At 45.4% G+C, this 16858-nt stretch overlaps 1 protein-coding gene across 9 annotated transcripts in view; it reads right to left on the bottom strand.

Annotated features, from left to right (window-relative positions):
- Znf827 (zinc finger protein 827) overlaps positions 1–13482 on the bottom strand; it is a 162791-nt gene extending 149309 nt beyond the window's left edge. For 4 of the 9 annotated variants that reach the window (XR_013426139.1, XM_078022066.1, XM_078022065.1 and 1 more), the window contains exon 1: positions 12852–13482. Coding sequence is in view for 8 of the 9 variants with exons in the window: in XM_078022066.1 (XP_077878192.1) it covers positions 12852–12894 (43 nt within the window). In the remaining variant the exon portion in view is untranslated. The remainder of the gene's footprint in view (positions 1–12851) is intronic. The other 5 variants (XM_078022063.1, XM_078022067.1, XM_040293249.2 and 2 more) reach the window with 3 other exon arrangements.
- Between the last annotated feature and the right edge of the window lie 3376 nt (positions 13483–16858).

Below are 16858 nucleotides of genomic sequence, written 5' to 3'. Positions count from 1 at the left end.
TCCTGAATTACTAGAAGTTCTTTGAAAAATCACCCTGACAGGTGGTTGAGCCAACTTCTTCATAAGCACAAGATCACTGTTCCATTTTTAAAAATTATTCAACAGGTCCTTATCTTATCAAATCAAATTTATCTTTGTAACTTCCACCCTATTGGGCCTTGTCTCCGTCTTCCACTCAGCATTTCACAAGTCTGTGAAAATATTTTTCAAGCTGAATCAGACTTCTTTGTTCCCATCTCTTTCTCTGCCCACTTGGCTCTTGAGAGCAGGGACCAGGCTCTGCTCAGCTCTACGAACCTCTAATCCCTGACACACACTCAGCTCCCGCTGGTGAAATCAATGAATAAATGTACGAATAACACACCGGTTATCGCATGTGAGCTGACAATTTAGGATGAATGACAATTCGATGTAAGTTCCTCCCTTTTTCACTCAACAGAACTTCACAGATTTGAACGGAGATACCGAGCACAATTCTTATCCGCCCCCCACTCTTCTTTTCAAATTAAGCACTCCCACTGCCTCCGTAATGAACTCCTCCTAAGATGACTTTAACAGCCTACGACGTCCTTGATGCCTCCCTTCTGATGGGTAGTTTATCAATTTCCCCCTTGAGACAAAAGCATCCAACCTGGGATTCAACATCAGAGATGTGATGTCACCAGCTCCAAGAGCAATGTGGCCACCCTTGCACCGAATTCAGGACTTCAACTGCATTACTTGGGCCAACTCTGCAGAAATGCACCTATATTTCAAATATCTTTAAATATTGCTAATTAAGGTGTTCTCTCTGGGGGTGGAAGTTGGGATGAGGGGACGTTCACACTTGAGTTGTTTACAGGCAATTTTAATTATTTGGACTAACCGTGTACCAATTTTGTCATTAAAATCAATATAGATTATTAAAAATAAGCTTATACTTCTTGTTTACACTTCTTCATTTCTGGGTAGTTTTTACATATATATATATCTATTTAACAGGGCCTTATCTTATCAAAGATTTCTGTGATTCTAGCCTCACAGAGATCATCGAGTCCTATTCAAACTTCTTGTACTTTCTCTTGTCCTTGTGTTTTGTCAGCGATGCAAAAGGCCTCAGGGAGCGATGGGTGTCTGTGGATCTCCACCAAACCTACTATACCTGTTCAAGTCGGGAAGCAGCGCATTTTCTGTTTTTGTAATAACCCCATGCCCTCTCCCTTCCCCTCTGCCCTATCTAGAGTCCGTCTATTCCTCCCATGCTCCCGCTCCCGCTCCCTATCCCACTATGAATAGCCTCCTTATATCAGAGAAAACATTCAGCATTTGTTTTTTTAGGATTGGCTAATTTTACTTAGCATTATCTTCTCTAACTCCATCCATTTACCTGCAAATGCCATGATTTTATTCTCTTTTACTTCTGAATTACATTCCATTGTGTACATATGCCACATTTTTTTTTTTATCCACTCATCTACTGAAGGGCGCCCAGGTAGGTTCCAGTTTGCTATTGTGAATTGCTCTCTATAGACACTGCTGTGGCTGTGTCCTGTAGTATGCTGTTTTTACAGACCTTTGGGTATAGACTAAGGAGAGGGATAGCTGGGTCAAATGGTGGTTCCATTCCCAGTTTTCCAAGAAATCTCCATGCAAGCAGCACACTCCGACTGCTCTCTCCTTCAGGTCAGATTAAAACTCTGCAAGTTCTTGTTGGAGGCTGGCTTCCCCCAGAAGGGAGAAATCACACAGCACATTTCAGGAACCTTTCCTGGCGCGTGGGGTCTCCCACACTGTTTCCTCCCAAATACAGCTGTGTTTCATGCTCTGAGGAGGCTCGCTGGGTTAACGAGTGGGCCCAACAAGCACAGATTAGATGCCTAATTCTAGGCCATTCCAGAAGGCAGCGCTCGCCATATGAAGCATGTACTCCCGGCCCCAGAAAGTGTCACTGCATGCGACTCTGTTCTGTTGCCCTCTGCTCAGTCTAAGGTCAAAAATCCAGCTCTCCAGTCGTCAAGGAAAGAAATGTTCTCAGCAGCACACGTTTGCATGAGTCTTGGAGCCAACGTGTTCCATCAGCACCTAAGGGAACCTCGAGGGGTGCCGGGGGGGCTCTGGGAGGCCTGCAGGGGGCCCAGACATCACCTGCAGACTGTGAGGCTCCATGAAGATTTCATGCACCTCTGAGCAGCACTGGGCCTCGAGAGATGTCGGCGGGTCCTGCCCTTGGAAATGCTGACACTGGTGACTCTCAGCTAGTTTCTCGCCCTCTCTGTGGTTCCGTTTCCACTGCTGTCCCACAGGCGGGACAGGCAGCCCTTCTCCACCTCACAAGCAGACGACATCCATGAAATCGCTCCAGGAACCATCAGGCATAATGTAAAGAGAAGGTTTGGGTGACGTACTCTTATCCACTTTACAATCTGGAGCTCCTTAAGCCCAGAGAGGGTAAGCCACTGGCTGAAGGTCACAAAACCCATGAGAAGGCTTGGCGATCGGACAGAAAACTGTGGCCTCCCCCAGGGGAGGGACTGCGAGGGAGAAGACTGGGGTTTCTGTCGCCTGCCTATTGCAGGTTTCTTCCCCAGCCTCTGGTTTCCTGGAGCTGGAGCCAATTACTCAAGTCCATGAGCTCATTTTAGGATCTAAGAAAGTCTGGTCAATAAACTGCCGGGGCTCAGCATCACATGTCTTTATTCCTGGCTGAAATGACATCATCCCAGAGTGGGCGTTCTGGTGAGTTCAGGGGTCCTCAACCCTTGAATGATTTGATTCATTCAAATCACCCAGAGGACTTTAAAAAAAAGTCCAGTCCCAGGCTCCACCCTGGACCACCAAACTCACGGCTCTAGGGGTGTCTGACCTTTTTCAATCTCCCAGGTGATTCCAATCTGCAGCCAGGGGTGAGAAACACTAGGTTGCTTAATGGTGATCAGAAACTGAAGGGCAGCAAGATTGATGAACTCCACGGCGCAGTGAAAGCATTCTGGGGAGATCCTCGGTTGACATGAAGCCACTTGTCAGGTGCGCTACGGTGGCGGGCACTTACTGTGCAGATACTACACGCCAGACACACCACTCTGAATCTACACGTCTGAGCTCCCTTAGCTCCCATACAGCCGACGATGTCCCCCATTTTACAAATGAGAAGAACAGGCAGAGGATGGCAGTCACTTGCGAATGTCACAGCTAAATGTAGTACAGCCAGGACCATAATCCCTACCTCATACTGCTTCTCTGTGCCACCCCAGAATGCGGGACACAGTACCTTCGACTCAGTGATGAATTAGAGAATGTAGAACAGGTTCTCATCCAAATGCCTGCAGGGACCAAGAGGAAAGAGACCTGGGGAAGGTGGGCAGGTGTGTGTGCATATGGGGACACGGTGGCCGAGTGGTAGGAACTGTGGCAGACTGACGAGCACATGCCCGGGGAAGGGAGACAGCCACAGCAGATTGCTGCCATGTGGGGAGGTGGGCCCAGTGCTGCTGTCTCTTCCAAGTTTTCAAAAGAAGCTGGAAATTTGGATTTTTATGTGAAACCTCCAATCTCCAAAATGTTGCCTCAAGTTTTTAAACATACCCTGTGGGGCGAAACACCTCGGTATGGTACCAGGCTGTGACCTCTGATACGCTCCAACACACACACACACACACACACACACACACACACACACGAGCTTACCTCAGTCCTTTACTTAAGACTCACTGAACACGTTCTCTTGGACTGGATCCCTGTGATTGGAAACAACAGGCCCTGCCTCTCCTCCTTTCTGTGCAAATCTGAACTATGACCCATGTAACATATGGAAAACACAATATCAATTTCCCCTCGGTTATTTTAATCAGTGGACAGCCTGTTGAATAAATGAATAAATAAACAAACCTTTATTAAACACCTATTCTCTCATTTCAGTCTCACTATAAATCTCCACAGGAGGATTTACTATTCTCAGTTTATAGTAAAATTAAGCCATAATTCATAGGATTATTACACAACTTAAATGTAATTCAGAGCAAATCGTGTGACCGGAGGAACAAACTCATTCCTACAGTGAAAGCCCAATATAATACTGTGGGACAATGAAACAAGCACTGGTCAAGCCCTACAGTAATGGTCTCATAAAAGAATTTTACCATATCATATTGTTATTCCACATCACACTACTGAGATCCAAGGAAAACAGAATTTTAAAAAAACACAGAAACTACCATAAAATTTTAGATCAGAAATGTCTATAATCTAATCACAATCTAAGCAAATAAACATTTCATATACTTAATAACGGGTAATATTTACTGAGCTCTTTCAACAAAGCCCACACTAATTAAGCATGATTTGACATGGACATGTATCATTTACATTTATATATGTATTCAAATGATCTGTGGTAGAGGAACTATTATAACTATTTAAAGATGAGGAAACTGGAGAACAGAAAGTTCAGTCATCCGCCCAAGATCACCCAGCTAGCCAGTGGCCGGGATGGGATCTGAAAAACCAAGCACCAGAGTCTGTGCATTTGACCCCCATCCTATGAACTTCAAAAGCAAATGAAGTTCTTGCACCATATACAGCAGACGGGAAAGGAACCCAAAGTCACAGATGATATTTTCTCTTTCTCATTTCAAAACAACAAGAAATTTCTTTTTAAGCACACAGCATCAGGCAGCCCAAGGTACTAGCACTACATAACTTGAGAAAATCCACAGTCCTCCTCAAGTTCAGTAGCTTGTTTCAAAGGCTCAGATAAGTCGAGTGCTGCTCATCAATCATGTAAAAGATCATTTCGCCTGGCCTTCTCCAGTCGCCTTTGAAGGCCAACTCATTCAGAGCACTCAGACAGTTTACCCTGAGATCCACATCTCTCTCCCCTCCTAGTTTCCTCCACACCATGCCTCTAAGGGGGTCCAACCACTCTTGTGACGCATGTAGAAATTCTCAGAGAAGGAGAGAGGTTATTGTAGGGTTTGTTCTTCTGGCTCTGAGGAGGTCTATGGATTTACTCCTTGGTAGTAGACAAACTTGGCTGAATTTGAATTTTCTTTTTCTTTCTTTCTTTTTTTTTTCCCTTTTTTTTCAGTGCTGGGGTTGGAACCCAGGACCTCATGCAGGTTAAGCATGTGCTCTAACACTGAGTTACATTCCCAGACCTTGAACTTTGTTAAAAACAAAAGCAAAGAGTACCCGGCCATTTAAGAACTCCAGAGACAGAAATTCAGTGGTGGAGACTGTGTTTTAATAAGAAACTGGACAGTTGGGATAATAGACCTTTAAGGCACACAGACTCTATCACACTGAGTATAACCCCAGTTCAGTCTGTGAAAAGCACAGTTGCTAAAGGCCACATTCTGATCTCACACCATGGGCCACCTAGCACTTTACATTTTACAAAATCAGATACAGTATAGCCGTGTGTGTGTGTGTGGTGTGTGTGTGTGTGTGTGTGTGTGTGTGTGTACATACATGGGGTGAAACTGACTTTTATAAAATAAACAGCAATATGCACCCATATGGTCTAAGATTAATATAAAGTCAAAGTCTGATTTTAATTTAGAAATCTACCTTATAACTGTAGCAATTCTAGCCAAGGTGAGTCCCTGGGGAATGATAAGAGTCACTGACAGGCCCTTGCTTTAGCACCTAGTCATATACTATTTTCCAATATCATAAAAATATAATTTACAGGGGACGGAAATACAAAACTTGCTCTCAAGCAGAAGGAAAAAAGCAGAGAGAAACCAGCGTGTCAAGTATCCTCAACTATTTCTAAGTTCAGTGATTTGCATATTATTTAATATGACAGAAGACATAAAGTGTTCTACACACTCAGACCTAGACAGTAGGAATTCCTGAGCAACACAGCTCAGGGAGAGAGAAAGAAAAACGTACATCAAAAGGAGGAAAGAATCATCCCTCACGGTATGTGCCCCTAACGTGATCCTAAGAGCACATTCACTAAACCAAAACAGGAATGAAAACTCACACCACTTACCAGGCCTGGCCTGAATTTCTTTCCAATAAGAGAAAACCCCAAATCTATTCCTTCACCACAAAACCCATGGTCTTGTAAAACCTGATGCTAGAAACCCTTTAACGCACTCCCAAGTCCTATTTTGTAGGTCATACTCTCATTATCTTGTTCTGCGACCAGTCTGATTAAATTATAGAAAATTACTAATACATCACTCCGAATGGAGAGATCAGCGCCAGCCTGGTCTGTTTGTTTTTCCTTCTCCTATTCTAATTCTCCAGCAGATATTTTAAAAAACGAAGACCCAAGGAGGACAGGACAACTTCAAATGAGGGCTATCGGACATATTAACATAATCCCAGGAATATCATGCCTTTCAGCCCAAACAGAACGACACTGGTGACCAGTCACAGATATCAAGGAAGTTTCACACAGTGTAGCCATGTGGTATCTTCCGGTTCCTTCATACCTTGGGCTGCGGTGGGAAAGTTTATGCTCCCCCAAAGTTCACCAGAGGTGTGGCCTTTGAGAGGCGATTAGGTCATTCGGGAAGAACCTTGATGAAGGAATTAGTGCCTTTCTGTAAGAAGCCCAAGAAAGCTTAGCTGCCTTCCTCCTCCCTGTGTGGTCAGAAAGCAGAGCCATTGTTGACCTTGAACTTTGTTAAAAACAAAAGCAAAGAGTACCCGGCCATTTAAGAACTCCAGAGACAGAAATTCAGAGATAGAGCCCTCACCAGACACTGAAGCTGTGATGACCTTGATCTTGGACTTCCCAAAGTCCAGAGAACTTTGAGCAACAAATTTTCCATTTATAAATTACCTGACCAAGGCATTTTGTTATAGCAGCCCATATGGACTAGGCCATCTCATCTTTGAGTCCAAAGATGCCAATTTGCATATATGACCAGCATTAATGATACAGGACAAGAGCTTTTCTCTTTAGTGGAACTAACTCATCCAGACATGATCTGAATCCATACTGCTGGGATTACTGAGTGAACCCAGGCCAGCACCATGTATTCTAACCTGGCCTTTTCCACAAGAACATGTTGATATTGACAGGACTCCTTACACTACTAAACCAACTTTTGACCCCAGGAGAATCCTGCCTGGCTATTCCAGCAACACACACTTACCCTTGGGTGTGTCCACCACCTCTGTCCATTTAATTTTACAAGCTTCTCGAGGCAGAGATTTTCTACACCTCTCACGGAACTGTCCTAATAGAGGCCATTCAAAGACTCTAAAATACCAAATGCACAGCAAGCTCTAACACTAGCCAAAAGCTGTCCAATTTATACTTCTCCAGCATGATTTATTAACACTTTGTGCAGAGACTTGTCAACTCATACCAGCTGTGTCATCTCCAGAGCGAGATGGCAGCACACAGATAAATTAAAAATCAATTTTTTTATTAGAAACTATTTGAAGCATTAGAAGGAATGTGATTTTGAGCCGTCTTCCCTGTTTTAGCAGGAAACCCCAGTGATACCCTCCTTACTGTATCAGGAATACCTAGATGTTCTTTTTGGAGAACAGCAAGGCATTATTACCTATCATCAGCCCAAACTGCTACTTGGTCCCTTAGAATCATTAGCCAGGTCTGACAGGAATCATGAAATATTGTGCTACTTCAGACTGAAAATTTTCCCCATGTGGCTGTTACCACGGTTAGTCAAGAGGTAGTGCCTGGTCACTGCAAAGATTAATAAGAACAAACGGGGAGGAGTTGGGAACGTGGCTCAATGGTAGAAGTGCTTGCCTATAAGGCCCTGGGTTCGATTCCCAGCACCATTAAAAAAAATAAGGAGAAAGAGTTACGTTTTTTTTTTTAATGCTTCTCCTTCATCAGACCAAAAAAGACTCATAACATTATTAAAATGTATCTCTATACAGGTATATCTAAACACCTGAATATAGGGATACATATGCATTTATATATGTCCTGTTCCTTTCCAGTCATTCTCATTCCCAATTTTACTAGAAAGAAGGAGAGAATATTTCAAGTTTTGTTAATGGAAAACACAATAACCTATCCTAGTCTTGACCCACAACTAAGTAAACAGTGAAAGTTCTAGAATAATAAAACAATTGTTTTAGTACTTTTCCTTTTGTGCTCCCGCTCAAGAACAGGGATCAGACAAATTTCCAATGATAAGTGTAATAGGATCTAAACTCATGTGTTTATGGATGAGTTGATGCTAATGAGGAAATCTTAAAAGAGCTGATCATCAATGGTAGAAGGATTTACAGATGCAATAAACATAGGAAAAAGCCTTTCCTATATCCTCTCCCTCTTCAGTTTGTTACGAGGTTCATAAAGAGCCTAGCCCCATGCCTAGTGGTTTCCTTCTTCCTCTTGTTAGGCTGATGAACCTTAAGAGATGCAGTTTGGGATTCTGCTAAAAATAAGCATGTGTTAAAGCTCAAAGGACCGACCAGGAGGACATACTTCATGGTACTGGAACTTGTTAATGGAAAGAACTTTTGTAAAAGAGCCATCAACAACAGCAACAGGATCACATTTAAGACCCCAAATGATCATTACGGCCTGAAGCCAAGAAACAGAGATTTATTTGGAATAATAACTTTTAAAACCAACCCTTGAAAATAATACAGGTTTAACACCTTTTGCTGCTGCTGCTGCTGGTGGAGGGTGCCTCCAAAAGTTAATACAGAACTTCTTTTTGATTTGTCAGTAGGATCCCCACTCAACTCTATAGAGCTGGCCATTTTTTTTTTCTGCATATGTATGAGGCCTATGTAACAAACACACACACACACACACACACACACATACATACACACACTCCACACACACACACACACACACACACACACACACACCTCAGAGGCCCAAGTGGAAATGACTGTAGAATTTTAAATCAGAAACCCAGGGCTTTGGTTAGTAGTGTCAGGTTAAAGGCTCGCCCATCTCCAAAGCTAATTCGGTTCTGAAGAGTCCCAGGGGTGTCTAGCTGAACAGAAGGAGCTAGGAAACCTTAGCAGGCCAGAGCCCAGCCTGGGGAATTGCTGGGACTCAGTGCCAGGGGCTGAGGCTCACCCCAGAGTTGGTATCAGATAATACCAAGTGCTAGTCTGGATTTCCACGACTAATCCACTGGAGAGTAGAACTTCCAGGTTCCCTGGTGTCTGTGCTGTCGAGTGGGAGGACTGTGCCTGGCTAGTAGTATACTTAATAAAAGAGAAAGAAATCCAACACAGAATAAGTCTGTAAGTAGCAATGGTTTATGCTTTAGAAATCTTTAGTCACACTATTGTGGGGTGCAGAGGCCAGGAAGAGACCTAAGAGGAAGTGGAAAGCATTCCAAATTTACTATAGATTGTTTTCACAAGTTTCCTTTTTACATATTCTAATTTGCACTTCTTAAATGTGTTTACTGGGTTCTACAGATTCTTAAAACAACCTATCAATAGGGGCTTTAATCACTTTTGTATTTACTCAGAAGGGCTCTTTGGCTGCGAAGCAATTTGCCCCAGTTCATTCCCCTATCACCCCTTTTCCCTACCCCCAACATTGCACACATTACTCCTTCCTTTTAGGGTCAACTTTCTAAATCTGCTCCTATATAACTTCTTAAAACCCTGGGATGATTTCTCTCAAGCAACTTTAATCCCCAGACTTAACTACATTTTAACTTCGATAGAACACAGTTCTCCAGGGGAAGAAAAATCCTTCCCTTACACATAAACAAACAAGCATACAAACCAAGAGTTTATCATTACAACTAGGACTTAGGACTGCAATTATACCCTATAATAAATAGAAATTAACACTAATTTTTACCCAAGTCAATATTTATTACATCTAGATACCACTTGTAAGTCCCTCCAAGCCTCACTCAGCACTTAGCCAGCCTTGGGTTAGTGTGACTGAATTGCAAAATACACCATTTGCCCAGAAATTGCTCTTAGTCCAAATGCAAATTGCTTATAAAACATGTGTAAACCCCGCTTAGAACAGGCAGCACACATCCATAAAAATCCATTCAATGCAAAGGTAAGTGGAAAAGCTTCTCAAATTAAGGCTTCCCTTTTAAAACTGGAGGGACGTTTAAGGTGTTTCCAAAGGTAAATTGCTTCTTACTTTGGTAAAAGCAGCTTTGCTACGCGAGTGAAAGAGGGAGGCGATTTTTAAGTGAGGAGATACCAGTATTCAATCAGAGAACAGGGTGGGAGAGTCCCCACTCTCAAAATGTAACTTCATCACCAGGCACCGGCGCGCAGGAGAGGCCCACCAGGCACACGAGCTAAAATGGAGCCTGAATTTCCTCTCAGACGGAGAGGGTAGTCGCACGAGGTCAGGGTCAAGGTCACCGGCAGGGCAGGCTGCAGCTGCCCGACAGCGCTGCACACAACGGGAGGCACGGCCGTTCCACCTCCGTCACAGCCCAAACAGATAAATCCCTTCTCTTCTCCCACCCTCCCTCTAACCCCGCCAACTTTTCTTTATTTCTTTTCTTTCTCTTTTTCTTTCTTTCTTTCTTTTTTTTTTTCTTAAAGCAGGGGGAGAAGAAAGGAAAATGACCAAATAACCTCACCGCCCTGGTTTTCGCACACAAGCTCATCAGCTCCCAAAGTTGCCATCTAAGGGCAAGTTCGCGGAGAACACTGAAGCCCATTTTGTCGGAGCAGGGCAAGCCTCCCCCGTGGCCCCCGCGGGGACTCCGGCCTCCGCTGGCTCCCCCACACGCCCCCGAGAAGAGCTGGGCGCAGTGGCCGGCCGGCCATGTGCACGCACTCTCCACCAACTGCTGCGAGTTTTCTGTGAATCGCTGCGCGGAGCCTCCCAACTCGCCCTCCCCGACTCCGCCGCCTTCTCCTCCTCGCACAAAATTTCCCTACACACGCAGCCGCCTGAGAGTGATTTTATGTGCATATATATTACATATGTGATATTATCCTCGGAACCTCTAGCGGGCAGGCGAAGAAAGGACTGCACAGGGGCATTTTTTTTTTTTTTAAAGGAAGGGGAAAAAAAGCACAACCCAAGCCCTGTGCGTCGACTCCCTGCGTACCGGGAAGGGGAAAGAAAGAGGAATGTTTGCGGAGCAGACTGCCTGCAAGTGCCCTTGCTCGCCACTTCGGCCGCGGCCCGGGTGACACGGAGCCGCGGGGGCGCCCGGCCCCGGCAGCCCGCGCCCCCCTCGCGGTCCCCCGGGCAGGCACCGCCGCGGATATTTCGCGAGGGGGAGATCGATCGCGCTGCCTGTCTGCAGCGGAAACGCACACGCTCACACACCACCCGAGCCCGAGACACCATAACCTTAACCCTTCCCCCACCCTCCGTGAACTTCAGGTGACCGACCACGTCGGCCTGACACCCGGGCGGGCGGGCGCTCCGGCTCCGCTCCCGCCCCCAGCCCGGGTTTTGCAGGATCGGGCTCCGAGCAGCGCCAAACCGCCGGGAGAGGGGAGCCGAGCGGGGGGGAGAGAGGAGAAATTGACCCTCCGTCTCCCCCGACCCCTCCCTCCGGCGCCTCCCGCGTCCCCTCCTCCCCGTCACCCCGCCCCACGCCTTCTCCCCTGCCCCCTCTTCCCTGCATTCAAGGAGCCGGGCGGCCCCGGGGGATATTTTTAGTTGCTTCTTTCTCCTTCACTTTTAGCTTTAGCAGCATCTCGGAACACTCAAAGCGGAGAAAGATTGGGGGGGCGGGGGGAACTGGAGAGGGAGTGGGGGAAAAGTTAAGAGTCTCGCAAAGAAAAGCCGGAGGGAGGGCGGAGAGGGACCGGGGGCGCGGGTGGAGGAGGGGAAGGGGACCGGGCCGTGCCGGCGGGTGTGTGTCTCCAGTTGGTGTGTGTGGCTGCCGCCGAGGAGGGCTGTGATGCACTTTAGTCCTGGACTCTGCTCAGGCTCGCCGGGGAGGGGGGTCTGGGAGCCCGAGTCTCGCCCGGCTCCGTCTGCTCCCACTGACCCCGCATTTTATTGCGGCCAGGAGCCCTGCTCCTCCCTCCCCTCAGCTCTGCAGGGACCTCGCGCGCCGCGAGCCGCCCTGCCTCCTGCCTCCGCCTCGGCGCAGCTCCCGCACCCCACATCCGCCCGCCGCTGCCCGGCCTCGCCCCCCGCCCGGCCGCCCCGCGCCCCGGCGCGCCCCCTCGCCCCGGCGCCGCGGAGCAGCCGCCCGGCGGCGCGTGTATCCCCGTGTGTTTGTGTGCGGTGCCCCCCACACCCTCCCCGGCCGCTCCCGCCTCGCCCGCCCCCGACTCCCCTCCTCCGCCGCCGCCTCCTCCACCTCCGCCTCCTCCTGCTCCAGCCGCCGCCGCTGCCGCCGGCGGCTCCGGGGCCGACCAACCCCGGCGCAACCTTTAGCCGGAGACGGACCTCTCCCTGGATCCCGAGCCCGGCGGGCGGCCGCGCGCCCTCGCCCCGGCACCCCCAAACGCCATGTCACGGCCCCCTGCCCGCCGCGCGCCCCGACCCCCGCACCCCAGGCACCGGGAGCCACAAGGAAATTTTTTTTTTTTTTTTTTAAAGATTCCAACCTCTCCCACCTCCCCCCCAGCCCCCGGTAAAAACCCCGGCATCCACACTACTCCCCTCCTCCCGCTTTCGCCCCCTCCCCCCAGCAACCCGGAGTGAGGAGGGGGAGGGGGAGGCAAAGGGGAAAAAAAGCCCGATCTCAAGGAAAAAAAGAGGGGGGGCGAGAGAAAGAAAGAAAAAGAGAGAGAGAATAGAAAGGGCACGGGGCTGATCATCACCAACATGGCTGCCTCAGCATAGACCTAAACGAGGAGTAACCCGGGCTGTGTCTTTGTCAGTTTCACCTCTGTAACCCTAAACTAATGCAGAAAACAACGGAGGAGGCTGCGGAGGGGAAAGAGGAGAGGGAGGGCGAGAAAATGGCACGAGAGGAGGTGGAGAAGGGATGACTTACGTGAGGGAAGGCGCTTGGGCTGCTCCTGCTTCCTCCTGGGCATTTTCCCCCTTTTCTCACATTCTCCTCCTTGGTTAATGTGAGATCAAATAAACCCCCGTGGGGGCAGAGAGGCAGACACTGGCAGGAGCGGGGAGGTAGTTGGGGGGCGGGCGGGCGGGCAGGGGGAAACCCCTTCTCTCCGGTGTGTGCAATGGGTTGAAGCTTGTTTCCTGGAGCCAGAAGAGGGGTTTTCTTCTTTCCTTTCTTTTCTTTTTTTTTTTCCTCCTCTTTTTTTTTTTTTTTTTTAATTTTTGGTCGTGCACCTGGCTTGTCCCCGAGCGTAATATTCTTCAATGGAAACGGATCTAATAGGTGTGAGTGTGTGTGTGTCCTGTGCTCGCGTGTGTGATGGGAGGTATAAATAAATGAGTGCCGGTGCGGCGGTGTCTATGGCCGCGCTCTGTGTCTCCGAGCCCCTAACACTAATGTCGGGATCAAAGGGCAGCGGCGGCGGCAGCACAGCTCACAGCTCGCTCTCTTGCTCTCTCTCTCTCTCTCTTTCTCGCTCTCTCTCTCCTCTCGCGCTCTCTCTCCCTCTCTCTCTCTCTGTCACACACACACTCACACACACACACACAGAGGCACAGACTGAGGGAAAGAGCGAGAGCTAGACACACACACACACACACACACACACACACACACACACACACACAGAGCAAAGAGGAAAGGTGCCCTAAGGCTCCCAGGGCGGACTCAGCCTCGGATTTACAACCGCTCTGTCTGCAAAGAATGGGGGGCGCGCGTGCGGGGGTGGGATGGAGTTCTTCGAATTTATCCCGCTAGTCGCCAAATCTAGGGGGAAAAAAGTTTTTCCCACTCTTTCAACAACGATCCGTTCATTATTTTACGGATATATATTTTTTTAAAGGAGATAGATTGCTCTCTTAACTTTCTTTTGTTTATTAAACTACATTTTGTTCTGTATAAAATTCTTCGGGCTAGAAGAATTACTTCCTCACTCCATCACTGTAAGTCTGGAGGTTGCAGACTCCCACACACTCTCCAAAAACATCCCAATAAAAATATTCCTAAAAAAAAATTAAAAAGATACCATATGGTAAGATCAATAACCAGTTTGATGGAATGAATGTCCAGCTGTTGGTGCATCTGATAGAGGTAACACTTGAAAAAAAAATGCTGCCTAAATGAAAGTTAAGGTCCTTGACAAAGGGGGGAAAATAAGATTAGGTCACCCCTGATGGCTGATTTAACTGCTACATGATACTCCTACAGTGCACACAGCGATCTTGACTTCTGAAATTTACTTTTTTCCTCTACTATAATGCAGGTATATGAAATTTACCCTGAAGCAATTCCAGTGTGCATTATGTGCCTAATATAGCAGTTTTCATTAACTGATATACTTTCATTACTTTACAAATCATCACACATCTCGCTTCAAAGAGACACATAAAGGGGAAAACCAGAAAAGGACCGGGCTCACTCAGCACAAAAGGTACTTGGTGAAAGAGGACTGTTCTCTTTGTGACTTGCAGTCATTTAGATAGAAGTTCACTCAGGTTGTTAATGATTTAAACTCCAAAACCTGCTACTATAATTGAAGTAAAAAATGGTCTGAAGAAGAGTTGTTTCATAAAACTCTTTGTAACAGGAAACTTTGAACTTAGCGGAATACATTATATGTCATGAGTCAGATGTAGTTAAAAAATAAGAAGGTGCATTATTTAACTACATCTTCCCTTTTGAGCTTTTTAAAAACTCTGACTCATCATCTTATTATGTTAAATATTTTCCTACCAATTTTTAAATAGACTTTTTCATCGAAGAAGGTGGAGGCATAGTGAAGATATAGAACATTAAAATGACACTCTATAAGTTGACAGGAATAACTGATGCCTCTTTGAGGTTCTGATTTACTTAGAAATCTTCAATGGTGTTAAAGAGAGCCATGGGGGTTAAATTCCTATGAACCCCCTTTAAAAATAACAATAAGGCCCTATATTATGTAATTTTAGTAGAGTAGCTCAAAGAGTACCGCATCTCCCCAAAGATGTCTTTCTTTGAGGATGAAATCTCAGGGTGAACCCCTCCCTGCCAATTGCTCCCAAAAGATCTAGCTTCCCAATATCAAGTAATGCTATCTGAAGACGATTTAAATACTCACTTTGAATTCAACCTAAAACCAAACAAGGAGCAGTCAAGTTTAAATGGAGCATCATCCTGAAACTTATTTTTCCAATTTTTTTTGCATTAAAATTTGAAATAGAACTATCTTTCAACTCAGATCAAATTCAATTGGCCATGATTTGGACTACTGTCAGTAGCATTAGGCTTGAAATTAATGTCTGAATGATAAACCAGAGCTCATCCATTCCAAGTGCACCCATCACCCTGAGTCTGTAGGATCTTCACACCTAACATGGGTAAACCAATGGTCACAAGGTTTCACCACTGCTCCCTGGGAACCTTTGGCTAGGATATTGAAGATTATTACTCTGCATAGATACATCACCACCTTTTTCCTGAATTACTATGGCTCTTCACAATGTTTAGTACACTATAATTGAAAACACACTTTAGGCCTTTTCTCAAAGCAGAGTACATTTCCTGCGACCTTTTAAAGGCATGCAGGCATATGCTGTCAACTTTTAATTATATAGGTATTTTATCAACAGCCAAAAGCATTTTTAAACTGAATTTATTCTTACCTCCACCTCTTTCCAAAAATTATTTAAAGTGGTACATAACAATAGAAAATGGAAATAAGGATAGAACATTTTTCTGCTTAAATCCCAGGTTGGTATCTCTGTGCTAAAAAACACTCTTCAAGGTCATTTACATCTCACCCTCAATTGCTGTATGCTTAGGGAACATAAACTAATTTTAATGTTAGACTAACCTAAAATATTAGGAAGATAAATAATGGGGGTTATGACAATGGATTCAAAATCAAAATTGAATAAATAATTTGTGGTGCACCTATCCGTGAACCATTAGCTTGGATAGTTGTTGGCCATAGTCATCAGACTGGAATATTCTGTGATTTGCCCTCCATGGACCAGGTTTTAAGACCTTATTTTAACTTAATAATCACAGTATTTTCTCCACCACCACCCCCATCTCCATCACCTCTCAAACGTGATATTAAAATAGATTTTCTCAAAGTTGTGCACTCAAAGAATATGTTTCATAAGCACTAACTCACAGGTGTTAACTCCATTTAAGTCCAAGTATTGCTAAGGGTGGGTAGACAGAGGGAGCACTTTCCCCGGAATAGTGTGTGGTCTGTAGAGGATCTGCAAGGTCAAGACTATTTTCATAATAATACAAGGATGTTATTTGGCCTTTTATCCATGTTGGTATTTGCACCAACGTTGCCAAACTATGGTGGATGAAATGCTGGCCCCTTAGGACCAGTTAAACCAAGGGCACCATAGACTTTTAATAATCATCCTATTCTTCACCAGGCACTCAAAGAAAGAAAAAAAGGAAGGCTCATTTAAGAATGTCCTTGGCAGAGCAGTAAAAAATTAATAATTTTATTAAATTTCAACTCTTGACTACAAGTCTTTTAAATATTCTTTGTGACAAAGTGTTTGATACATATATAGCATTTCTGCCACACGCTGAAGTATATCAATTGTCTGATGGAAAATCACATGAAGATGGTTTAAAATAGTCATTTTTTTCATGGGACATTTTTTGGGTTTTTTTTTTTTTTGTACTTGAAAGAATGAATGACTGACAGAGAAACTCAGACTTGGATATTTCTCAAGAAAAGAAATGAAATGAGCCCATAATTTCAAGGAAAACAATGCATAGTATTTTTTGGCAATGACAATATTCACATCTGCCTAAAAGTTAAGATCCTCTTTACCCTAAAAGTGTACAATATTTGCATGTATTCATTACCATGAGTTGAACAGTTTTCTAACACTTAGAATATATATATGTATATATATATATATTTAGATATATATATTAGATATATATCTTATTAT

This window comes from Ictidomys tridecemlineatus, chromosome 9 (assembly GCF_052094955.1).
Source record: "Ictidomys tridecemlineatus isolate mIctTri1 chromosome 9, mIctTri1.hap1, whole genome shotgun sequence".
NCBI lineage: Eukaryota > Metazoa > Chordata > Mammalia > Rodentia > Sciuridae > Ictidomys > Ictidomys tridecemlineatus.
Note: the sequence above shows the minus strand (reverse complement) of the source record. Positions and strands in the feature narration are given on the sequence as shown.